This window comes from Dufourea novaeangliae, unplaced genomic scaffold (genome assembly GCF_001272555.1).
Source record: "Dufourea novaeangliae isolate 0120121106 unplaced genomic scaffold, ASM127255v1 scaffold51, whole genome shotgun sequence".
NCBI lineage: Eukaryota > Metazoa > Arthropoda > Insecta > Hymenoptera > Halictidae > Dufourea > Dufourea novaeangliae.
The window spans coordinates 66673-94077 of NW_015373921.1; the positions used below are offsets into that span (position 1 = coordinate 66673).

At 36.3% G+C, this 27405-nt stretch overlaps 3 protein-coding genes across 4 annotated transcripts; 2 read left to right on the forward strand and 1 right to left on the reverse strand.

The window, feature by feature from the left end:
• Window positions 1-5007: 5007 nt before the first annotated feature.
• LOC107194485 (cysteine-rich with EGF-like domain protein 2) lies at window positions 5008-7501 on the reverse strand. The gene is made up of 5 exons (XM_015584125.1): window positions 7305-7501; window positions 6404-6530; window positions 5495-6152; window positions 5321-5416; window positions 5008-5228 (listed from the first exon to the last, which is right to left on the reverse strand). Exons 1-5 carry the CDS (start codon window positions 7499-7501, stop codon window positions 5008-5010), a joined length of 1299 nt encoding a protein of 432 aa, XP_015439611.1.
• Window positions 7500-11817, forward strand: LOC107194486 (coatomer subunit alpha). Its single transcript, XM_015584126.1, has 5 exons — window positions 7500-7579; window positions 7923-9147; window positions 9223-10170; window positions 10247-11401; window positions 11479-11817. Exons 1-5 carry the CDS (start codon window positions 7500-7502, stop codon window positions 11713-11715), a joined length of 3645 nt encoding a protein of 1214 aa, XP_015439612.1. The 3' UTR covers window positions 11716-11817.
• A 2914-nt stretch (window positions 11818-14731) lies between these two features.
• LOC107194493 (host cell factor 1) lies at window positions 14732-22649 on the forward strand. 2 transcript variants are annotated; one of them, XM_015584133.1, is made up of 8 exons: window positions 14732-14878; window positions 14959-15176; window positions 17306-18010; window positions 18081-18232; window positions 18304-21216; window positions 21300-21536; window positions 21605-21989; window positions 22195-22649. In XM_015584133.1, the coding sequence occupies exons 2-8, from the start codon at window positions 15008-15010 to the stop codon at window positions 22314-22316; spliced, it is 4683 nt and encodes a 1560-aa protein (XP_015439619.1). In that variant the 5' UTR covers window positions 14732-14878; window positions 14959-15007; the 3' UTR covers window positions 22317-22649. The 2 variants fall into 2 exon arrangements, with proteins under 2 accessions (XP_015439619.1, XP_015439620.1); XM_015584134.1 differs by having other exon boundaries at window positions 14732-15176; window positions 18081-18226.
• The last annotated feature ends 4756 nt before the right edge of the window (window positions 22650-27405 follow it).

The following is a 27405-nucleotide window of genomic DNA, read 5'->3' on the forward strand; positions in this document are numbered from 1 at the left end:
TTACACAGAGTATTGCTATGATTTTGTCTGCACTTACTGCATATAATACAGAGAACGTGAAATTCTGCTTTCGAGAAACTAATTAATCCCAATGGCCCTCTATGCGCCACCCGGCTCACTAATACCTGCATCCCTTCCAAGGTTTCAAAACGAAGACCCTTGATTCCGCCGCACCTTGTTAAATAAAACCAAAACCCAACAAGAATTAAACCAACTAACACTATTTTTCTGATGCAAGGAACACACACGGATTCCTCTAAAATGGTCTTCAGTTCCAACCCTACAACCCCCTCGATTCCATCTCACGCGCTCCAGACATTTCACCCTATCGTCAAACTTACCGAGAACCATACAAACCTCCCCCTGGAACAGACACTGTGTTTCATTTCCATTTTCCACATCCTCCCCAGGAAAATCTGTTAAATTCAAGCTTTCGTTCCTTCGACGTTTAGAACTGCATCGATAATTTTTTTCAGTTGTTAATTTACGATGCGTTTCCTGTTGTGCGACTGGTGCTTGAATACCGAATCTATTGTGACTACGACCTTTTCTCTCTGTCTAGTTTTATATGGATTATCTGAGAATGAGGGAGCAGCAATGAGACGATATCTTGAAACGAAACAGCGAATGAATTTTCTGGTTTTAAAGAATCTAGCGGTGAATCGTCTAATGTTACGTGCGCTGGATCGTCATCGTAAATTTGACGCGGTTGCTCGGATGCTATTTACTTCTTGGATTTGTTTAAATGCTTTACCGGTAAAATCGAGGGAATAAATGTATTGAGGCTGCAACTTATTGGTTTTCGCTAGTGTTATCATGAATCTTCACGTTCTTTCTATCAATCACTGAATGCATTCAAAGATTACACGGTAAACTAATTTAACAATGACATTATAAACATCAGAACAACTTGTACTGGAACATGAAGACTTCCTTTGATTAATAACAAATGTGTATTGATGTGTTTGTGCAAGTAGATAAAATAGATACACTAACTGCATTTTACTCGTGCATCAATGTCGATTGTATAGCACCACGAATCAAGTACAAACAGAAACTGATACAAATTCATACTTATCACTGCTTCACGAAATTCGGAATAATATTAATTTCGGTAACAGAAACGCTTTTTTACCTGAAAGTGTTTAAAGAAAGTATGTATTATGATTGATGTTAACCAAATGCCTGTTGTTATGACAAACGACCACAAAAATTAAATATGGAAATGTTTCATATTTTGAGTATTGCATAGATTTCCCACGCTGCATTGGTATACATATATTATGCGAATGCATTTTTGCTTGTGAGAAAGTAAAAGTGCATTCGGCCATCTAGCGGTCAGCGACTAAAACCATTTCAAAGAACTAAAAAATATGTATACTAGATATTTATTCAACTTATAACTGTGTAGTTAATAAATCGCCAATATGAAGTAATTATACGTGCTTCTCACAGACTAGCGATACCGTATCCTTTCGACAACTTCACGCGTTCCCCAGATATAAATCCCATTGACAATGTATGGAGCATCTTAATACAACGTACATGTTCTAATAATCATTTACTTCAAACCGTGAATGCACTAAAAATGACGATTATATAAACGTACGACTATATCAAGGAAAATATAAAAAACGACATTAACAGTATAAGAAAAAGAATGTTTCAAATCGTCCGAAATAATGACAACCCAATAAATTACAAAATACAAGTTAATAAACGTCCTAATCGAAATAAAATGAGTTTCACGTGGACTTGATATATTCACGAAACGCACTGTATAAATACGATCACATTTTATACTTCACACGCAGTCTGAAACGAACCGCGAAGCATATCCTCCTAATACGAATTTCCACACTTCAATATACGTTTCTTCTTTCTCACTAGCAGAAGCGTCTAAATTATTCTCCAAGGTAAGCACAAGATGCTACCAGTAACAATAAAATCAAATAAGAAAAAACCAGTTAACCGTTAAACAATATTCTGTACCTCGATCCGAGTGGTCTTTCAGGAGTCTATTCGCGCGAGACGCATCAGAAAGCTTTCCTTTCACCCACATACAGCAGAACTTCACATCTTAACGTTTAATAAAGACAATCCTTCCAAGGAACCCTCCCAAAATAAAGCTCGATGTACCGTAAGATCGATGAAACTATTACACCTGCGAGTTATGATCGATACACAGACTGCATCAAAGAACGATTCGTACTCTCCCAGAATTTTCAAAGGGCCAAACTGTTGCTCACCACCAGCGAGGACAGAATTGCCTGCGAACTGCAACATCCAAAGACTGCATTGAAAAGATAGTAAGAAGATATACTAAAGAATTCATTTTAAATGGCCCAGACGGGATACAAGACCGACACCGAGGAAACAGCTGAAGAAGTCGTGCGACTTCCGATGAAAACCTTGGCACTATCCAGGAAGCGGAACTGAATGCTTTCGAGACTTCAGTTGACATTGCCGCGAATCTCAGTGCATCGGTTCATACGATTACTATTCGTCATAGATTACGGGACATCGGTTTCCTTCCCGTCGAACTGTGCGTAAAACTGACACGTTGTAAAGACATGACGAGGACCGTGTCACGTTTGTCTTGCAATGTCTACTTGATAGTCGAAGTCAATGGGATTTGTCGATTTCCATGGATGAAACGGTGTTTTTGACTGAGGTGAATTACATGCTTCGTGTTTGGAGTCTGGGAGATGAAATGAGAGATAGTCCTACGTACTGTGGTGCTCTGTTGAGGTAGGAAGTGCATTACTTATGCGTTGTGGGGGTGGTAATTGGTTATGGTCTCGGGGAACTTGTGGAAGGATCGTCGTACATGGACTCTTTGAATGTATTGATGTATTGGAGGTTTTTTTCTGTTCGAGGTTTGATCGGTGTGTACACCGGAGGATGTGTCAGTGCTGAGAGTTGTCTAGGATAACAGGGCGGTGCTCACTTTTGCAGATGTGGACGCTTGGTTCGAGAGACATTCTGGTGTGGAACTCTTGCAGTGACCGGCGAATCACCGGGTTTGAATATTATAGGAAATGCTTGAGTAGAATTGGTTGGAATTTAGGGACTCGTGGACACTGTGTGATTGCAAATGTCTATTGTTAATTGTGTGAAACGGGCGTGGGAGTATGTGCGTAATGATAATACTATTTTTTGTAATTTAGGAGAATTTATTCCTTGTTGGAGATCTTGAGTTATTTAGAGAAATGGTTTGTGGTGGAGAGATTACTGAAATTTATGGTTTTTATTTTTTTTTTCAGTTTCTGAATATTATGTATCAACTTTTGTGCTGGGGTTTTTACTTCTTTATTGTTTACTTTTTTAGTTAGTAGCAGCTTATCGGACAATTTTAGTGCATATTTGCTTGTCGTCTTCGGTTTGAATAAAGATATTAGTCAAATTTCTGTACAAGACTACATCACCCGTCTCTACACAACACTTTAAATGTACCTTTGCAAGACTGTCGAAGTTACAACGTAGGATTCTCTTGGAACAAATTACTTTAATGCTAATTTTACTAGAAAGACTTTACTGTAATTATCTGTTTTCGTAGTGTAGGAGACAGGAATGGGATGGACAATTATTTTGTGCAGCGGCTTTTTCACCACCCCGACATTGACACTAACAATGAGCCAAGAAGTGATCGATTTGAAATGGAATGACCTTTATAAATGAATTACTATTAAAAATATTGTTTACTCATCTATCAATATTTATCGTACACTAACACTATTGAATCGTAGGATTTCATTGTTTATATTTAAATCTATATTATCAACAAGAATCATAAATCAAATATTTCACATGATTCAGTTGTAAAATATAAATAAGTGATCACCATAGGGCCAGATTCACACTAGCGGTCACGGTGGCAACAGTCTTTATCACTCATATGCACGTAAACCAATGAGAGAAATATAATATGTACATATCATCATTACGTAATCTAAATTCTAAATGATCGTGATTTGAACATCTGACCGTGTCTGTGACCGGTAGTGTGAATTTGGTATAAGCTTAAATTATTCATCTCAAACTTTTTTACACTTGTAGGAATAAACATATTCCGTCTGAAGAAATAAAATTCTATTTAAATTAAAAACTACAGAATTATAACTACGAATTAAAACTGTTTATAGATGTAAGATATAAAACAAATATAAACAATTATAGGAATTATTTGTAAGCGTTAATTTCTTTTTATAATCAATTTATGTAGCTCTGACAGTGCTAAGCTTCCTCCAAAAATAATAATATGGATATGATATTGAATATTGCATTGTTTCGTTCCTCCTTACGGTTATATATACTTACAGGAACTACACAGTGTTGCGAGAAACTCTTCATCCTTGACGCCATCTAGTGAAACTGATTGAAAGTAATACATGACCAATATGTAACAGGATCTGTATCCTGCAGCAATAAAATTGTATGTATATGTATATGTACTAAAATTATAAATTTACGTCAATATATGTTAGAATTATTTATTTAACTATAATGGTTTTAACTTATGCAATAATAGCTATTATTTACCTGGTATTAAATACTGTTTATGTTAGTAATATTGTTTACAACTTCATCATTTGCGTTATTCTAAAGTTTATATCTCATAGACTTCATGTACTTGAAATACTTAAGTTAATACTTTTATTTATGTATAAAAAATCAACAAACGCAATGAACACAGTGATATAAACATTTTTAATTACTGAAGAATACTATTTTAAGAATACTATTTTAATAGTATTCTATGTTTTGTATATGCATCCCACAAATTTTTACAATCATTTTTTAAATTAGAAATTTTTAAATGTTTTTTAATACAAAATTCTTCAAAGTAGAAGATAATGATTATAATGATATATAGATTAAAACAATGATGTTTAATCTACAATGTATTATTAATTGGCATTATACATTATACACTTTTTATTCAAGAAAAGAATTCTCAGAATGAATTGTACAATGATATAATATTTTGGTATACTATGTCTTGATTTACACTGGTCCTAGGATATCCAATTTTGGTGTTGTATCTTGAAGGTTACTATTAGCTATCATATACTCAGAAACTGATATGTATACACCAACTAATAAACCTATTACACTTGCTATATAAATATTTCGTTGGAAGATAATGCAAGTTGCTATACAAAGACCAAAATACGTAGCATATCTAGCCATATTCTCTTGTTTTTTACGTCCCAGAAGATCCGAGTCTAAAATAAATAAATTTATATTACATCAATATAAATATTACCCTCTACTAAATACAGAAATAACTTTGTCTTAAATCAATCATAAAACTTACTTATACATAAATTATCTTTTTTATGGTATTCTTCAGCACATTTTATACACATATCTGGACCATCACCTGTACAACCACTACAGGCTTTGTCACAACCTGAATTAAGTCAAACAATTAGTATCAAAGTTTACCTCTCAAGTTAACTACATATAATATACATTTCTTATAATTTACTTAAGCATGAGTAGCCTCCTTCCTTATTAATACAAAACTGATTGCCAGGACAATATTCATCGCTTTTCATACATTCATCAATGTCAGAACACCCTTCATTATCTATCATATGCCATCCTTCCATACATTTCTCACAATTCTTTGGCCCTGCTCCTTTGCAAGCACCATCACAAGCAGCATGACAGTGAGAACAAAGAAGTTTATTCTCATCTTTATAGGATTCATAGAATCCAATTGCACACTCAGAACAACTGTCTCCTTGATAGCCTCTATCACAGAAGCATCCACCATTTCCTTTTCTAGTGCCTGCTCCCTTACATTTACCATTATTGTTACAAATTTTATCTGGAAAACCTGGACATGGTACACACTGTGGTCCAAAATGATCGTTTGGACAGCACCGTTCTGTTTGTTGAATACATATGTAAACAAATAAATCTGGATTTGATTCTTGACGATTAAACCACCAATCTTCTATCTTGCTCTCTAAATCTTCGGCTAAGGCATGACATTGAGTCTCACCACGTTCTACTTCTTTACATAAGTGTTCTTGTATTTCTATTAATCTAGTTTCACTTTTTGAATATGAACCCAATTTATCTTCTTCCCATGCACTGTCGCCTCCATCAAATTTTTCACGCTTAGTCCTTTCTATACCCTAGATAACAAAAATTTCATTAGTATATTATGGAATAAATATGTAGTGGAGACAATTAAATGAAAGTAAGATCATATAACAAATATTTTTGTACCAATTTTATTTTCATACTTATCACTCTATTTTGATGCATTCCTACTTTTAAAATAGTAATATGCATAAAATACTTTATAAATAGTATATTTTTAAGGACTATATTTTCAGGTATAACTTATTTTCCATTCATGACACACATAAAATAAAAAACTCACCTTTTTAAAACTATTTATCAAGACCTTACAAGCTGCACAGGATGGAAATTGTTGTGCTTTGAGTTCTTCACTCGATGGTTTTTCGTTACACTCCACCGAAACAGTTATGTAAAGCAAGATGAATAAACTTAACAAATGAAGAAAAGTAACATCAATAGTTTTTCGCATTATTCCACTCGAATGTACCGGCCACTGTCCTACGTCAACATGTATATACTTGAAAACTATAATTGAAGATGTTTACTTTACTTTAAGAAGGGAAAGAAATCAAAACTTTGAATCGTTTGTTTTACAATGCTTCATACAAAATCATAATCATATACAGAATTTCAAAAATATTCGCAAAGTAAGTGAAGAGATCAGAGATTTTTCTAGGCTGACAGCAAAGACCAGACGACAAAACAGTGGTTTGTAAATGAGCATGCGCGGGTCCTAGCTTGCGTGCTACATTTTAAAAAACAGACGACAAAACAGTGGTTTGTAAATGAGCATGCGCGGGTCCTAGCTTGCGTGCTACATTTTAAACCAATCCAAAACTGGCACATAGTTCTTTTGGATTCCAAAAAAATAATATTTATACGAAGTACAATTTTAATCTATTACAACTTATATAATTCTCATTTTATTCTATAAAAAGACCGTATCAAAGAGAAATTTATGTCATTTATGGAGGGACTTATATGAAATTAAAAATAAATCAAAAACTGTCTTAATCCTTCCGAAAATTCCTATTCGGTGCATAAGATATGTTTGTATATGTATATTCTCTATTGTTAAACTATCATTGATTATCAGTCAACTATGAATCAAAGATAAAATAAAAGTATACTATTAAAATTTCACGAAGATATTTATAAATAAAATAAAGTGTCCACTAAAATATATTCCAAATTTTACTTACATGTAACGAAACCTGAAACGATTAAATGATCTTTCTCTAGTTGTGTCGTTCAAACTGCACTCTGCAGGTGAATATCTCTTGAGATACTGTACTTCGTGGCAGCAGTGACGTGTCTTCAGTCGTGTCAAATTTTCTAAGGTTAGGGATAGAGGATGTTTGCTTAAAAACATTACTTTATTTGACACTGAATAAAACATGTTGACGAAATTTGAGACAAAATCTGCCCGTGTCAAAGGGCTTTCTTTTCATCCGAAACGCCCCTGGGTTCTTGCCAGGTATATAACATACAAATTCTTAATTTTTACTTTAATATGTCTTTGCTGTTCTTTATATTATCCATGAAATAAATTTTTATTTTATGTTTTGAATGAATGATAAGAAAACAAAGATTTTAAGTTGGAATCATTTCTCTTAAAAGGACACAATTTACACTCATAATCCTTAACAGTAACAACTATACAATATCAGGCTGTGAAAGTCTCAATATTCTGATAATTTTTTTTAACTTGCATTATTATATAAATTATTATTATTAAAATAAAATGTTGCTAATCAAGTGCTCACTGCAAATAAAATAAAATAATTATGAAAAAGTATAACATAAATCCTTTTTTACAGTTTACATAATGGTGTTATACAATTATGGGACTATCGTATGTGTACCCTATTAGACAAATTTGATGAGCACGATGGTCCTGTTCGTGGAATCTGCTTCCATAATCAACAACCATTGTTTGTATCTGGTGGTGATGATTACAAAATTAAAGTATGGAATTATAAACAGCGTAGATGTATCTTTACTTTATTAGGCCACTTAGATTATATCAGAACAATTGAATTTCATCAAGAATACCCATGGATCTTAAGTGCATCAGATGATCAAACAATCCGTATTTGGAACTGGCAGAGCCGCACTTGCATTTGTGTATTAACTGGACATAATCACTATGTAATGTGTGCACAGTTCCATCCTACTGAAGACATAATAGTATCAGCTTCTTTAGATCAAACGGTCAGGGTATGGGATATATCTGGTTTGAGAAAGAAAAATGTGGCTCCTGGTCCAGGAGGCCTGGAAGATCATTTGAAAAATCCTGGAGCAACAGATTTGTTTGGCCAAGCCGATGCTGTTGTAAAACATGTCCTCGAAGGACACGATCGTGGTGTTAATTGGGCGTCTTTCCACCCCACATTACCCTTAATTGTTTCTGGAGCCGACGATCGTCAGATTAAAATGTGGAGAATGAATGACGCTAAAGCGTGGGAGGTTGATACTTGTCGTGGACATTACAACAACGTTTCTTGTGTCTTATTCCACCCTAGACAAGACTTAATTCTTTCAAATTCTGAGGATAAGAGTATTCGTGTTTGGGATATGACAAAACGTTCTTGCTTACACACATTCAGAAGAGAGCACGAAAGATTTTGGGTCCTTGCTGCTCATCCCACTTTAAACCTTTTTGCTGCTGGTCATGATTCTGGAATGATTATTTTCAAACTTGAGAGAGAACGTCCAGCGTATGCTGTGTATGGCAATGTTCTTTATTATGTAAAAGAACGTTTCCTTAGAAAATTGGATTTTACTACTTCGAAAGACACGTCTGTTATGCAGATTCGTGGAGGAGGGAAGATACCTCCCTATAGTATGTCATATAATCAAGCAGAAAACGCTGTTTTAATTTGTACAAGATCACCTAACAATGTTGAGAACAGTACCTATGATCTGTACATGATACCTCGTGAAGGTGATTCAAATACCGAAGCAGACACAAAACGAGCATCTGGAGTCACCGCGATTTGGGTTGCTAGAAACCGTTTTGCTGTATTAGACAGAGTATATTCGGTGGGTATTTAAAGAAAAGTTGACCAAAAAAGCCTTGGAACTAATAAACAATAATTAATTTATGTTCTGTTTCAGCTGGTCATCAAAAACTTGAAGAATGAAGTTACTAAAAAGGTGCAGATATCGAATTGTGATGAAATATTCTATGCTGGCACGGGAATGCTCCTGCTACGGGATGCTGACCAAGTAACACTCTTTGATGTTCAGCAAAAAAGGATATTGGCCGAAGTTAAGATCTCTAAATGCAGATACGTCGTTTGGTCTAGCGACATGTCTCATGTTGCTCTACTTGCAAAACATACGGTTAACATCTGTAACAGACGATTAGAGTCCCTGTGCTCCGTTCATGAGAACACTAGAGTTAAGTCAGGAGCATGGGACGATTCTGGAGTATTTATCTACACTACTAGTAATCACATTAAATATGCAATTAATAACGGTGATCACGGCATCATTCGCACATTAGATTTACCAATCTATGTAACTAGAGTGAAAGGCAATCAAGTTTATTGCCTGGACAGAGAATGCAGACCAAGGATCCTTAGAATAGATCCAACAGAATATAAATTCAAACTGGCTTTGATTAATAGAAAGTATGAAGAAGTATTGCACATGGTTCGCAATGCAAATCTCGTCGGTCAATCTATAATTGCGTACCTGCAACAAAAGGGGTATCCCGAAGTTGCTTTGCACTTTGTCAAAGACGAAAAAACTAGATTTGGTCTTGCTCTGGAATGCGGAAATATTGAAGTTGCTTTAGAAGCGGCAAGATCTCTCGATCAGAAAGCCTGTTGGGAGAGTTTAGCTCAAGCAGCGTTACTACAAGGCAATCATCAAGTTGTGGAGATGTGTTATCAGAGAACAAAGAATTTCGAAAAGTTATCATTCCTCTACCTCATTACCGGTAACTTGGAAAAGTTACGTAAAATGATAAAAATTGCAGAAATTAGAAAGGATGTCTCTGGACAATATCAGGGTAGCCTGTTACTTGGTGACATCTATGAGCGTGCAAAAATTTTAAAGGTATGCATTTTTGCAAATGTTAATCAAGATCTGATTTATTGTTACGGAATATTCATTTTATTTTGGTATGTTTTAGAATTCCGGCCAAGCATCTTTAGCTTACGTGACAGAAAAAGTTCACGGAATTTCATCGTCGGAAGATGATGTTCACTACAGCTCCATGAGCGAAGAACTTTCTGCCCTAGAAAAAGGAGCAGTATATCTCCAGCCACCTGTACCTATTCAACAGGCTGAAAATAACTGGCCATTGTTAACAGTTTCGAAAGGTTTCTTCGAGGGTGCAATGTTATCACGTGGAAAGAGCCAAGTAGCTGCTGCTTTGGCTCCAGAAGAAGATACTACTGTGCCTGCCGAAGGATGGGGCAATGATGAAGAATTAGGAATAGATGACGAAGAAGGTGGTGAAACAGAACAGCCACCTGAAGGTGAAGAAAGTGCTGGATGGGACGTTGAAGACGTAGATCTACCTCCAGAACTTGAAACTGCAGTTACTACAACAGAAGATGGTTATTTTACACCACCCACAAAAGGAGTACCACCAACACAACATTGGGTGAACAATTCCCAATTAGTTGTAGACCATATATTGGCTGGATCATTTGAAACAGCATTTAGATTATTAAACGATCAAGTCGGTGTGGTTGAATTCGCGGCTTATGAGAATCTCTTTATGAACACATATGCACGTGCGAAAACAGCCTTCGACACATTACCTAGTATACCTTCTTTACATGCGTATCCTCAAAGAAATTGGAAAGATACAAATCCAAAAAGCGGTCTACCTGCAATTGGATTACATCTGACAGATTTAGTTCAGAGACTTCAAGTATGTTATCACTTAACAACCGGTGGAAAATTCCTGGAAGCAATCGAAAAGTTCCAAGCAATTTTACTTAGTGTACCACTGTTAGTTGTGGACACGAGACAAGATATTGCGGAAGCTCAGCAGTTAATTCAAATTTGCAGGGAGTATATTCTAGGTTTAAAAATGGAGACTGAAAGGAAGAATTTGCCTAAAGCCACTCTAGCTGAACAAAAACGCATTTGCGAAATGGCAGCTTACTTCACACATTGCAGTTTGCAACCAGTACATCAAATCCTCACTTTGAGGATAGCTGTGAATATGTTCTTTAAATTGAAGAACTACAAAACCGCTTCTTCCTTCGCTAGGAGATTACTTGAATTAGGTCCCAAACCGGACTTAGCACAGCAAGTTAGAAAAATATTACAAGTATGTATTGTTTTATCTCGATCGCTAATATGTACAATTATAATGGGGTACTGTTTCATTTATTTTATCTTTTTCAGGCATGTGATAAGAATCCAGTGGATGAGCATCAATTAGTCTATGATGAGCATAATCCATTCTCGTTATGTGCTAGCACATTCGTTCCAATTTATAAAGGGAAGCCAGAAGTTAAGTGTCCCTTATGTGGAGCTAGTTATTTGCCACAGTTTAAGGAGACAGTATGTAAAGTTTGTGATGTTGCATTAATTGGTAAAGAATGCATTGGCTTAAGGATAAGCCCCATACAATTCCGATAATTTTTTACTATGTGCTTACATTAATGCATCTATCGATGGAAATATCGTCAGCGTCTAAAAATTAGACACAGCAATGCATTATGCATACAGTATCAATTTTGTCATTTATTAACTGTATCAGATGTGCAAGGTATTATGTCATTCCAAAAAGTATTGTAAATATCATAAAACATAAATGTGTAAATCCAGACATTAAAAACATGTTTCCTTCAGTGATGTACCAAGAAAAGAAGTATGTAATAACTTTTACTATGTATTGTTATTATTACATCATACAGGAACAATACAAAGTGTATTCTGAGAATGATGTGGTGTAAAGAAATGAAGTTTGGTAGGAATTATGATTATAATTTTTTATGCTTATTTTAGAAATCCCTGATTTGTACAATTTATCTTGTGCATACTCAATAAATCTTATTTGCAATTTATTATAACGTTTTCCTTTAAATGTTAAAATGACATTATATATTATTATGATTGAAATATACATAAATTATCAAGTGAAATATCTGTGGTATCAATTAGATGGTGAATTTTATGCATTTATTTCATAATGTAACATAGAATAAGTTATTTAAAGTCTATCTTGATCAAAGATAGAAACATTATAACAAAATCACGTGTCTACTGCAGGAACGTACCATAGCATTAAATTTCTTAGAAAAGATGACTTACTCATTCTTACTTAATATCGGCCTATTACAAACTTGACTTCATACCTATACGCTATTAATTTAAAAGAGAATGTTTTGTCATTTGAAGGCACAGGGGTTTACGACAACCTTTTATTTAAAAGAATGGGGAAGACGAAACTTATGCTCACAATTCGGGTTATTGCATGTAAATAGGTACGTTCCTGTGCATGATAAAATGGACTACGAGAAATTCGTCACGTGACTCACACAGCGTTTCGGTGCGCCACCATTGTTCTTTTAATGTGCTCTATCTTGAACTAGACAAACAATACAACTACATCTGGATAGTGATATCGCACGTTAAAACAACAATAGGGACGCCTCGTTACGTGGTAGAATTCTTATTGGTTCATATTGCAGAAGACAGGGCCGTACGAACTTGCAATAAGCCTGAGTATAAAACATAACTTCTCTTTCATCTAAATAAAACGATCATTTAAAATTTGTGTTCCTTCAAATGACAAAACATTTCAATGAATTTCTTTGATTTTTTAATTAGTGGTACAATATTTAATTATAGTTTGTAAAATGTCAATTTTAAGTGAGAATGAATAAATTTTTTCTTCGACAAAGATACTCTAATGCTGTGGTACATTCCTGCGAAGTCACATGATTTTTTCGCGACGTGCTTCATCTTTACTGAATAGACAATATAATATTTAAAATATTCTTTATCTAGTACTTATCGAAACTATTAATAGAAAAAACTTTTATGGACTTTTTATTTTCAACAAATATGTTGAAATTGTTTTTATATTCAAACATAAGTATGTTTGTTCATTCATCGCTAACGCAATAGTTAGACGCGTATTACACGTTACGTACCATGCCAGTAAAATTTTGTGATCGTAATTAAGACATCATGAGCAACAATTGAATACTGAAGTTCAGTTACACCACCGAACAAAACAGTTGTGTATCCCATTTCTGCCTCCTAGAATATGCTACAAAACATGGACATAATAGCTATGTCCATGCTACAAAACATAACATTACTATCTATGCCACGATATTCTGTGATATCTCCATAGACATAGCATATGTAACAAACTGCGCGGTCTTATGGTAGGGATGAAGCCAGACCGAAGGACAGAAGTAGCGCTGGAGTAATTCCTCTTTTGCTCGCAAGAATTCAGAAATTAAGTCTGGTTTATGAAACATTTCATTAAAACACGTAAAAATAAATAAATAAATAAATATATAAAATATATATGCTGAATGCATAAGAACGATACATTTACAAAAAGAGACTAAATAAGAAATTACAATTTGAAATGAATTTTTCATTTGCAATGTTTGTGTTACATTATTCTACATTTTTATACTATTCTATACTTTTCATATACCCACTTACATATAACAATACGATTATGAAATAAGTATTGTATTTCTTTCATATTAATATAATATTTTATTTACTTTTCTTCATTTCTTGTCAGAATTAAAGAATTCTTTATCTGTTAAATTGTAATAGAGCGATGAAACTGTATATATAAGATTCTAGCATCGAAGGAATTTTTACAGATAATCATTCCGAAATTCACACGAGTTCTTTACTGACACTTGCTGACACTATAATGCACTATAATTCGTGCCACGGATTATTGTAGAAAAGACAAGTATGCGGTTTTTCATAACATCCCCTGAGAGACAGAAGAGGGATGTGGACAAGTATAATTTTATTCGGTGAAGTACAAAACGACCTTTTATTGAACAAAGTCACGAAAATCCCCAAGTCAATATGAGTTGGTAACATGTGCGGTTGTTAAGGACGCGAGCTGTATCCAGTGGTGGATGAAAGTTGTAGAGGTTACTTGTGTCTGCCGTCAACTCTGATTGCAATAATTCCTTTCGGCAAGTACTAAGAAACCAGTTGTTACACGTCTGTCACATCCGATCGAACGCTTATACATTGTAATGCCTACAATTAGTGAAGTAATTACCAGTGCATAGTGCAATCGTTTATCGCGCCGTTTTTCGTTCATTTGACGGAAATTTTAAAACAAGACGCGAGGTGCCATTAATTTCGCGGCAATCGAGACGAACAGCGATAAATTAACCTCTAGTTAGGTGTATGATGGGAACCGTCATTTAATTGCAACAATGATTGTACAACGTGACAAATATATACACAGCCGGGCCGTACGTGTTCTCTGAGTGGGCACTCTACATAACGTGTAACCAGTGTCATAAATATCGTGAACGTAAGAGACGGTGAGCTTTCTGCCTATACGTGTTGCATTACGGACGTCTTCTGATTCGCATAGAGTATTCATAATTTAAAATTCTTATTTTAAAATCATTTTGTAGCTTCATGTTTCCATCGACTGTATGTTTGAACTGTGATGGTGAAACAATTCGTGAAATTCAAAAGTTAAGAGAACTTAAAATCAAAAAGTATCGATATCGACAGTGTTGTGAACATCGGGAGTAATAAGTTTTCGTAGGCTGTGCGTGCTTTCGAAAAGGTAAGGAGAGTGCAAACAGAATCGAGTATAGAGGGAAAGTAACATTATCTTCGGAAATAGCGCGGGTTTTACGGCTCTAGGGGTAACTCAGTGGTACATAGTTGCGCGTTTAAAAGGATAATATGATCGATGACCATCATGGCGGCATCCATGCTAAAGTGGAAGAGAATCACAAATACGACCGGGCCCCAGCCAAGACCCAGGCATGGGCACAGGGCAGTGGCTATTAAAGACCTTATGGTTGTTTTCGGCGGTGGAAACGAGGGCATCGTTGACGAGCTTCACGTCTACAACACAGGTAAGTCGCATCACTGCTGTGCGTCTTTCGTGCGCGCCGTTCTTGATCATTCCCGCGATCCAAGATGGCGACATACATGAACAAAACGGTCACCGGCCGGATTACCGTAGAAACACGAATTTTCTTCGTATCAAACGGTTTAATATCGTGTGTTTTATTATCTTCAGTTGTATCCCAGTTATGCTAGCATTTTTTAGTTTCATTTTACAAGCATCGAGATAGTTTCATACGTAGAATTAGAGCGATCTGTCATTTTTCATGTTGATACGCAAGGGAGCGGCCATTGCTGTTCTATACGCCCCACCACCGACATGCAATACGCTGCGTTTCCCGTCATTCCACGTTCGCGCTTCACCTTTCCTTCTCTTTTTTCCTTCCGTTCCTATTTTTCCTCCCACTCTATCGTTGTACGTTTTCATATCCCTTCCGTCACAGAGTACCCTCGACAAATCTAGCTTTGCCGGTTGCGCAGTAGACATCATATAGAGTGGGGAGAAGTTTATCGTTGTGTGGTATAACATTTGACAACTACATCACAGAGCATTTGTACAGAGGCGAAAGTTGGCCTTTTTTCGATCCTAATTTTCAGTGCGCATGCGTGTTTAAGTAGTATCGCCGCGATCGCGATATCGATATCAAAGTTGGGAATAACATTAAAAAACCGATTAACATGCGAGAATTATTCTATGTTACATTTGCCATATTTTGCATTTGATGTCTAGGATTTCAGTGACCTTAAAGTATGATATATGCAACAGAAAATAAAGCGGGAAACTTATATTGTACTTTCGTTTGTGATACATGGTTTACTATACGAAAGTGACTCACGATCCCTGTAGAATATGAAAATATAAAATCGTTTAATCTTTGTGTGTATTTGCATATTTTATACAGTCTGTATATACAAAAATATCAAAATAACTTCAGAAAAATTTATAGCAATAATCATTATTATTAATGTAAGATTACCCAGTACAAGTACTTTGCTCCGTAAAATGAACTTTATAAAATCATGTATATATTTCTAAACTACAGTGTTTCGAATTTTCTATATTCTAAACGCTAAGAAAAAGGTTACTTATGCTACAATAGTGCAAGTTGAATATTGCCGCGCTTTTCATTCGTTTAAAAGTTCTTGATTCTATTCACTAGCCGACAGAAAATGACCGAGATGTACTTATGCAAAGAACCGGTACCGCCGTGTTTAAAAAGTACCTCAAAGTTTCAAATATTCTAAGATTTTCAATTTCACTATTTCTGACAAAAGTTTCAAACCTTTATGAGTACTCTGTGCTTCCGTATCATGAACCTGCATCACATCTCACTCTCTTTCTTCCCCCTCTTTTCGTTACGTCACAGAGTATTCATGCAGAAGCGAAACTTCACCCCTTCTCAGGTCTCCATTATTAGTGCGCACGCGTCTGCAAGTAGTATCACCGTGAACGTGGCTCCAAAGGATATCGCGATATCGATACCAATCAGGAACGAAATTCAAGAACCGATCGCAATCGCATCTTAATGCGAGGATCATTTGACGTTACATTTACAACTTTTTACACTTGATAACTACGATTTTTGGGATGTTTATACATTATGGGAGTTTTATACATATGAAGATTTTGATTGAGTTACATGGTTTACATTCAAATGTGATTCACGAATCGTGCCTTGTGTGATATAGGAATATGAAATCAGATGATATGCTTCTGCAAAGAACTGGCAGCTTCATCTCTAAACAGTATCAAGTTCCCCAAGTTTCTGGGATCTCAAACATCAACGGTTCCGATGGAAATTTCACATTTGTATGAATACTTTCTGATTACGTTGCTAATAGACGCGCGCGTGCGTATTGCCGCGGCCCGCACTTTGAGTTCAATTTTGAAAAGTTTTTTTGAATAATATCACGTATCCTACATGTAAACGTATATTCTATAAAACTAATACTCATAACTACATATTTTAATAATGTTGACGTTCATAAGGATTCAAGAATTTTATAAATGTAGTATAAAATATGGAACGGAAAACAGACTTGACTTTTTTATTAACAAAGATGCAAATGGAGTCACTGATATTTTACTACTGTTTATATACAAAAAGTTCTCAGTATAAATGTATGCTTTTTGCAGCAACTAATCAATGGTTTGTACCATCAACAAAAGGTGATATTCCACCAGGCTGTGCCGCATATGGATTTGTTGTTGATGGGACCCGAATTTTGGTCTTCGGTGGTATGGTAGAGTATGGAAAATACTCAAATGAGCTGTATGAACTTCAAGCAAGTAGGTGGGAATGGAAAAGATTAAGACCAAAGCCACCAAAAGTTGGTCACCCACCATGTCCTCGTCTAGGACATAGTTTTACCCTTATTCGTAATAAGGTCTTCCTTTTTGGAGGATTAGCTAATGACAGTGATGACCCTAAGAACAATATACCAAGATATTTACATGATTTGTATACCCTTGAACTGTGCCCTAATGGGTCAACAGCTTGGGAAATACCAGAGACCAATGGGCAAACACCACCACCTAGAGAATCCCATACTGGAGTAGCTTATACTGATCGGAACACAGGAAAATCCTGTTTAGTAATTTATGGTGGAATGAGTGGCTGTCGTTTGGGCGATTTATGGTTTCTTGATGTTGATACAATGACTTGGAACAAGCCAGTGGTTCATGGACTTAGTCCATTACCGCGTTCTCTTCACACTGCAACTTTAATTGGTCATGAAATGTATGTTTTTGGAGGATGGGTACCACTTGTCGACGATGTTAAAGTTGCAACCCATGAAAAAGAATGGAAATGTACAAATACATTGGCTTGTTTAAACTTAGGTGAGTCGGTATAAGTACTATACATTGTTTTATGTCAAATGGTAAAACAATTAATAATATTTTTTTGTAGAAACAATGACGTGGCAGCATTTTGCCCTTGACACTTTGGAAGAAAATATTCCTCGTGCTCGAGCTGGTCACTGTGCAGTTGGAGTGCATTGCAGGCTCTATGTATGGTCTGGTAGAGATGGATATCGCAAGGCTTGGAACAATCAGGTTAGGGTTAGTCCTTACAATTAGTTTTCAGTGTAGGAATAATTGTATCCATTTTATAATCGTATGGAATCTTATAGGTTTGTTGCAAAGACTTATGGTATCTTGAAGTCAGTAAACCGTCTGCTCCATCCAGAGTGCAGTTAGTGAGGGCTTCTACTCAGACATTGGAAGTTAGTTGGACAGCAACACCATCAGCACAATATTACATACTGCAAATTCAAAAATATGATATGCCTCCAGCTACAACTGGCACATTTCCTACAGTCAACACACCGACCAATACAGTACCTACTCCTGCACCAGCAGTGGTCACACCTGCAACTGTTCCTGTTACATCTCCACCCATTACCACTGTTGCTGCTCTTCCATCAACTACAACAACTGCTAGGCCAACTTTAGCACAGACTCCAGTACGAATACAATCAACTGTACAAAGCCCGATCCAGAAACCTGTTTCATCACAAGCTGTGACAAAACCATCGAGTCCAATGACACCAAGAGTACCTGGAAATCTTATCCGAATTCGTTCGCCAATAGTTACTACAGCACCGACAACTACAGAACAGACTCCACCTACTAATACCACAGTGACAGGTCAAACGCCAGCCGCTATGTCAGGTATTGCTGCGTTGGCGGCAGCAGCTGCTGCTACACCGAAAATAAGTATGAATAATGTACCAATCCTTCCACAAGCTACAGCTAATACGATTAGAATGAAAAACGTTCAACCCGGGCAACAAATTCGTTTCGCTGCACCCGGAGCAACAGTGCTAAGAACTACGTCTCCGCAGCAGAGCAAGCAAATTATTCTCCAGAAGCCAGGCCAAAATATATCTGGTCAGCCACAAATTGTACATCTTCTTAAAACTGTGCCGAAAGTCAGTCTCATTCCTGGCAAGACCGTTCAAGCAACAGGTGCGAAACCTCTTAACCAAGGGGCGACGATATTAAGATTAGTGAATCCTAATACCGTAGCAGGATCGAAAATTCTTACGACTATGAAAACGTCTAGTATTGTTGCGATGAGCAAAGGACAGAACATCAACGGCAAACAGATAATGCTCACGAAACCTGGGGCTAATGGAGGGCTAGTGGGTCGTAATCAAATAATTGTTGTAACGACAGGTTCTGGTTTAAGAGCTGTGCAGGCTGTTACTACCTCTCAGGCTGGTGGTGGGCAAGCTGGTAATATCACTACACCCGTAAACGTTTTACCGTTGTCAGCTACTAATCACGTAACCAATCAGCAAGGCGTGAAAATGATTGTTGTTTCATCCGGAGCAATGGGAGGTGGAACTGCTGGAAAGCCTATCACTATAACAGTACCACTCCAGGGTGGTGTGTCAAAGACAATGACACTCTCCACAAAAGGTAGCCCGCAAGCCATTTTCAATCCTGGAAAGAGTCAGATTGTTACTGTGCCTCAAATGCAGAAAACACCAGAATCAGTTACCGTGTCCGGTAAACCTGTAACGTTACAGATGTCTGGTGGAATAGGCGCGAAAACAGTTACTTTAATGCCTCAAAGTAATTCAATAGTAACTACTTCTAGCGCATCAGATGTGATAGATACAAGCAAGATGTTGTTTGTTCCATCACAAAAGCAACCGTCAGCATCATTAGCATCTACGTCTGATGGTCCCGCTACAACTGATGCAGCACTAGCTGCATTAGCTGCAGAGGCTGGTTTGATAGATCCCGTTCAAGAACCGTCTGGTGGCTTATCTTTTATGGTGGCTACAGATGATGGAGGAGCGGGGGATGGTAAGGTGGATGATAGTTGCAATGGTAACGAAGCTACCACAGCCGCCGCTTTGGTCTCCCAACTGGGAGCTGGTGAACATATGCAAGTTGACGACGATGATAACTTCGTGATTCCTCAAGTCGATGGTGCAGCAGGTGATCTTTTGTCCGAGGACGAAGGGAACGATGAAGTTCATATAGAAGAAAGTCCCTCACCCAAAAATCAGGAGCCAGCAGCAACCATACAGTCTACAGACGTGAAGGGTGACAATAATGCTGCAGATACGGAAGATGTGCACGTAGAAGAGAACGACGCGAAAAATGCAGAAGCTGCAGAGGCAACACCTGAATTACCTGTTTCAGAAAACACTGAAACAGAACTTCCAGCAAAGTCAGAGCCTTCGATTGACTCACAACCGGATGAAAGTGGAGTATCTGCAGAAGCTACTAATGATCCAGAACCAGCAAGCGAAAATGACGCTGAAATTGTAAATAATTCACCATCCGAGGTGGAACAAATTAAAGCTGAAATTGCTAGTATGCAAGTACCCACGGAAACTCCTCCGGAAGAGACATCCATGCCAGACACTATGGAGCAATCAGAAAACGATGAAGTCGAACAAATTGAAAATAACGATGCGAAAAATGTACCTGTTGATACACACGATTCTGATCATGAAAAATCACCAGCTCCTGAACATTTGTCACCCGAAGATAGTATATCTCAACTTTCTCAGGAGAATAGTCAAGATGAAACGAAAGTAAAAGATGATGTTGATGATGATGATGATGATGCAGAACCATCGACGAATCTCCCTGAGGAAAATTCTTCAATAGAGAAATTAGAAGATAGTGATGATGTACCCATGGACACAAATTCTCCTGTGGCTTCCGCCGATGTAAATATGCCATTAGCAACACCCATTACAACACCCATTACAACCCCAGATATCCAAATAAAGTTAGAACAATCCGATGCGCCGACGGAAAAGGTGAAAATACCAGAACCAGCAATAGCATCTACGAATACTAGTGTTCCACCTCCTGAAAAGGCAATCGCTGTTCAGAAAGTAGTGGCCCCGGCCAAAATGGACACGAACGAAGAATCTGTTAAAAAAGATATTTCGAAGCACAATAAAATAAATGACTGTAGATCAGAAAATGGAGATGATGCTACAGCGTTGACTACATTGGCTACAGCTGCCTTAGGTTCAGCGGAACAACCAGTGAAAATAAAAGCTGAGTTGGTAAGATTGCATGCTGTTGCATAATGCTTCCATTATTATTCAACGTTTTATCATAATATAAATCCCGTGATATGTATCCACAGACTGAAGAAGAAAAGAAGGAGGCAGAATGGTATAATGTCGGTATAGTCAAAGGGACAAGTTTTACTGTACAACATTATTATTTATCTGGCGATGATCCGTTAAACCTTGATGTTTCTGCGGAACAGTTAAGTATGGATATGTTCAAAGGAAAGACTAGGGTTGTCTTAGAACCTGGAACTGCGTATAAGTTCAGAGTCGCTGCTGCGAATAATTGTGGACGAGGTCCTTGGAGCGAGGTAAATAAAATAATTATGTGTATCGTAACAACATTAATAATAAATATTAAATTCTATTCTCCTTTAAGGTATCTGCATTCAAAACGTGTCTTCCGGGATACCCCGGTGCACCTAGCGCTATTAAAATTTCCAAATCTACGGAGGGTGCTCAAATTTCGTGGGAACCGCCATCCAGCAACGTTGGACCTATTTTAGAATATTCTGTCTATTTAGCAGTGCGGAGTGCTAGTACTGCGTTGAATAACGACGGAGAACCAAGAACAATTCTGTCGACTCCGAATCAGTTAGCCTTTATTAGAGTCTATTGCGGTTCGAATAATTCTTGTTCGGTGACAAATAGTTCTCTTAGTGCCGCTCACGTCGATACCACTACAAAACCGGCCATAATATTTAGAATAGCAGCACGAAATGATAAAGGATACGGACCAGCGACGCAAGTTAGGTGGTTGCAGGGTTAGTGTATATATTTTTTTTTTATTAACAAATTTAAACACTTAAATATTGTTACTCTGGGCTCCGTTAAATAGTCCCATATTATTCTAGTAAAAGTCAAACATTTTTTTATACGAATAATTCTGGGTATATTTAAGTGCAGTAATAGATAATAATTATTATAATAATAAGAGTTGTGGATAATTAACTCACTTTTCGCCAATAGATCCAACCACTGCTGTGAAGAGTAATCCTCAGGTGAAGAGACCTGGTACAGACATACGCTCACAGACAATCTCCCCTCAGAAGAAGATAAAACAAGAACCACCAAGTGATAACTTTTCGTAAGCCTGTTTTCTCTTGGCCTCTTACAGCCCATATATATATCCAAACAGCGTTACTCATTATTTAATTTCCGCTGGTACACACGCCTAACAAGGATGATGAAAACAGTGTATTGTTTGAGTAAGCGATGTGATATATCCGAGTAAATGAAAGAACTTAATGCACGATAAAGAGCGATGAAAGAGGTGTCCATAGCTAGATAGGGGTATAAACATACGGTTAAAAAAAAGAAGTATTTTCAGTGTTCTAAAAGAATACAAGGTCTTTCTGTACCGCGTTTTCTGACTCACCGTTATTCTCCTATTCCTTCGCGGATACGCGACATTTTTCTGTAAAGGTAACACGAGTACTGTTAATAAATAGCAAGATGGTTTTTTTTTTTTTGAGTTAAATAAGTTTCTTCATGTTTATAGTGTTTTCTATAAATGCGATGACATATCGATTATAACTACACTTGCATCATTTGTCATGGTCAAATACAGTTTTTGTTCAAATATCGACAATATTCATGTTTATTTCTCCATAGAATGAATTAAGACACTTGCAGATTAACCTAAAAACGAAGAATTGGTACTTTTACTTGATTTCTATGAAGCTTCTGTCGAAAGCTTCGTACAAGTATATTTTTAATTAATCTTGCTTAAAATTTTGGGTTATACGAACATTTGGAATTTCTATGTTTCGGAAGTCGATTAACTTCCTGATATATTCGAATATTTATTACTAATACTTCCTCAGGATTTTGTTTAATATGTTTCTTTAAAATTTATAGTATGATGCAAGTGTATGGAATAGAAAAGTTTATCATACCATCTTTTTCTGTATAGAACATTGGTGCTATACTATACCCTGGTTCCTTTTGTTACTGCCAATTGCAAAGCAAACACAGAATCAATAAGAGAAAGGGGCACATAGTGTAAAATTCTTTTTAATCAGGTGCAATCATCTTTGTAATATTTGCACCATCAAAATTTAAAGAAAATTAACAATATTTTTAGATGACAACAGAATAATTATTTGAATAGTGTATCATAATAATACTAGACCATATTGGAATATTAGTTCATAACTGTGCAAATAAAACATTTTGACATGTACATATATGTAGTACGATATTCTGTTCTTTGTAAAGTAATAAAGTAATAATTAAAAGGAAAATAATAATTTCATGTATAATTGTACATGAAGTACTTATTATTTCATCATAGTGTCATGCATAATGAAAATATGTACTTATGCTGTAGATAATTGTAACTTTAAAAGCGTAACTATAACATATTACTAAAACAGGAAGTAAAGGTATAAATTCCATTTTAACATTCAAATAAAAGTGTCATGATCTATTTACTACATGTCAGGAACTTAGAAACAGATAAGTTACTTTGGGTACTTCAGTAATTGTACTAAAAAGGATTCTTTTTACAGGTGTTTATATATTTTAGTTTTTAATTAATTTTACTATAAAAAGCTTTTGTTCATTACTCATTTATAACTGTTTTACGAGAACAAAGATCGAAAGGAAATGCTGCGTGTAATATTACAACACCAATTAAAGAACATTCTATGATAATCCAAGAAGAAATGCTTGAAGCACTTTACAGTTTTAATCATAAGACATATTCGTACCATACTTCATTTTTCTGCACTTTAATTTCGTGTGTTGCCTTTCTGTTAATCGATATTCTTTGGCAGTAACGAAAGCAAATAATCACACAAGCACACTCAGTTATCTGTTGCTCGGTTTACTTTACTGTAATGTAATTAAGAAAAAAAACATAGTCTCAAATGGTTGTAGTATTTTTTTTTTGTTCTCTACGTATAAAATTTTCAAACGGATCGATAAGATTGGTTTTCCTTGAGCTCGCATATTTTAAGTTGCACCACCACGTCCTATAAGGGAGCATATTGGAAACAAAAAAAAAATAAACATCGGACCACGATTTTACTACAGACTCTTTTTCTACGTGACTAGAACTTAAAAAGAAAAACAACCTTAGTATGATTACAATTTGCATGGGCGTACGTGAAATATCGAACGTATAGAGAGCGAATTGTATGCAATAGAGGAATTAAAAACGAAAACGAAGACACGTTGTATATGGGAAGTGTAATTCTAAGATTCATCAAACGAACCCTCCACTTTTGGAAACTAAAAAAGAAGAATCATCTTCTCGTGCATATCTTCTGAAGGTTTACCGAAATTTGTAAATAAATGATTCGAAACGTGTTAGATATTCATAAATGTTTAAAACTACATTTACAAAATTAGTGTGCCTGATCGCAGACCCGGTATCGTTTAAGGAAACCAATATTCGCCAATTCAAATTTTATACTTCGATATAAATTTATGTTTGTATATCCCTTGTAAAACGATTGTCGCTAATAATGAAAACGCTACACATCGATGTATGTATGTACTTTCTTGAGAATGGTATCACACCTTGTATAGTTAATAATTATCCCGAAATATAACGAACTTTGTATAGGGTCTGCAAATGGAAACAAAGTGAAAAACAAAATAATAACGCGCTATTCAACAGAATATCGGATCGTACCTTTTATCGATTAATTCCATCGTTCAGTCGTTGCCGCGTTCGAAAGTCGCAAGAATGCGACGTTCTAACGTAACAGTTGCTTGACATCGCCGCGAACGAACGTGCAGGTTAATTTCCGAGCTGGTTTCCGGAATATCTGTCTAATTAACGTTTTTGACACAATTCGACGCCTTAGTTTAGACGTCAACATCACTTTCCCGGATCAGCAATTGTTTCTGACTATAAGACACGATTTAAAACTGACGTTGGAGCACAGAGAAGAGTTTACATGCTGTTGAGAACGGCGGCGCAGCTTTTATAATTGTAAGAAGAACGACGAACGAATAGAAAACACGAGTTTCTTTGTGTAACTCTGTATGCATTTCAGATCTGTCCGATTTATCGATCTATCGGAGCGGAATAGAAGGGACAAAAACATAAAACAGATCAAGAAGACAATATTCATGTGCGCGAAGATCGATGTAAAATCACTCGCAGTTGTTACTACGGATCTATCTTTATGTATAAAGAGAGAAAAACGATATCATTCAGAGTTTCGTTCTCCTTTACGAAATACGTATGTAGTTGAAACAGGATGGAGATACTTCAAACGTGAAACGAGATGACGGGAAGTTACCGATTTTTCGCAGAGAGTCCCGTAAAGGAAACTGTGTATCTGTGATCGAATATCTCCTGCGTGAACCGCAATATTCTACTACTCATTTCAATGTTAGTAGCACGTGCTTGGACGCACGTGGTTCATTGTGAGCACGTTCCCATGTACGGAATGTTCCCACCTGATTTTCTCATTCGATACATGTTACAGGCTAATTAAACGACGATTATGCTGTTTTGAAGAGAATAATGGGAAATAACATAACTAACTTGGACGCACGTGGTTCATTGTGAGCACGTTCCCATGTACGGAATGTTCCCACCTGATTTTCTCATTCGATACATGTTACAGGCTAATTAAACGACGATTATGCTGTTTTGAAGAGAATAATGGGAAATAACATAACTATCGCTCAAATACTTAAATTACATATTTCTATGTATGCACTAGTAGGATAAAGTTACGTAATTGTGCCCTGTATTGTGTTGCTTAGAAATAAGATATATTTCGGTTAAATGGATCGCATGAGAATCACTTCGGCTCTATCATAGAAATTCAATGAGAAACCTTTAAAATGGTAGGTCCGATTGTCATACCAGCTGGCTCGTTGAAATAAATGGTTTGGCCAGATAGACAGTAAGAGGCTGATTATGTGGACAAGTCGGAGGGACGATCCGCCGGTCCGATAAATCGATAATAGTACGTCAGTTATCGGGCGAAACTTTCAAACGAAAACAAATATAAACGAGACATGAAGCTCGATAAATCATCGAAAAATTAATGTCAGGGTCTTTCGGACGCCGATCGATGTCCTGATAATCAAAAATCTGAATAATCGGCGTCAGCACAATAATCGATAGCCCAACTTGCACATGTATGGCCGCAGACGGTACTCTTGTGACACCGAGTGTACGGAATAATACAACGTATGTACAACGTTCGCTGCGATAGATTATTTTTTGAAGTCTAGCTCAAATATTTCGTACAAATGGCGAACGTCTGCGCAGCCAGATGTAGGAAGTAAAAAGCAAAAAGTGGGTAATCGACTCTCCAAACGACAAACACGACAATGATGCCGAGTGCCGACATATATACATATGTATATTAAATTTCTCATATATTTTATTTTGGTTCGCGCGCAGGCAAGGTCGCTGCACGTGAAAAATGATACTGTAACGATGTCGACGATAAGTTGCGCATATATGATGGGGTGTTCGTTTATGATTAAATGATCAATTCGTCTGTTCAAGATGCGCGTAGAATTATTGTAAGACCGCAGAACATCGAGAGGGTCGTCCGGTATTTAAACACGATCCTTGAAATTCGTATTTAATTAGAATTAAACAACATTTTACGCTCACGATATTGGTCCACGAATGTTTCTGTTTTATTTTAAGATGGCACACTTATTATAAATCGACGCTAGTTGATTAACAGTGCGTGAAGAATTGTAAAATAAAAGAAAACTATTTTCTGTTATACACATCGCGGATGATATTGCACGCGACAATGTTCGAAAATCAAGATCTCTGTTTTTCTTTCCCACGTGAATCATAACCGAACAAACTTGAGATTTGTATGTGTTCGAGTTACCTTGCCTACTGGCAGGAATTACAATTTTAGATCAGCATGCATCCACGGACTATTTTTATGTTACTCGTTATAATCAATTAGTTGATGTCAGAGAAGAAACAGAGTGCTCGATGTTTCTTGAACCAGCTGTCTTTCGGTAAATCGTGTCACGGTGTATGGATTGAACGTCGACGTTCAAAATACACGTGTATCTTGTCGTTCGAATTCGTTACGTGAACACAATACTTTTTCACTCCATTCAGCTGTTTATTGTATTCAATGATTCAATGGTATAGTGTTCGGTAAAGATATATAAATAAATATATAAATATATTAAATAGAACAATATAAATGTGAGTTCTGTACGTAT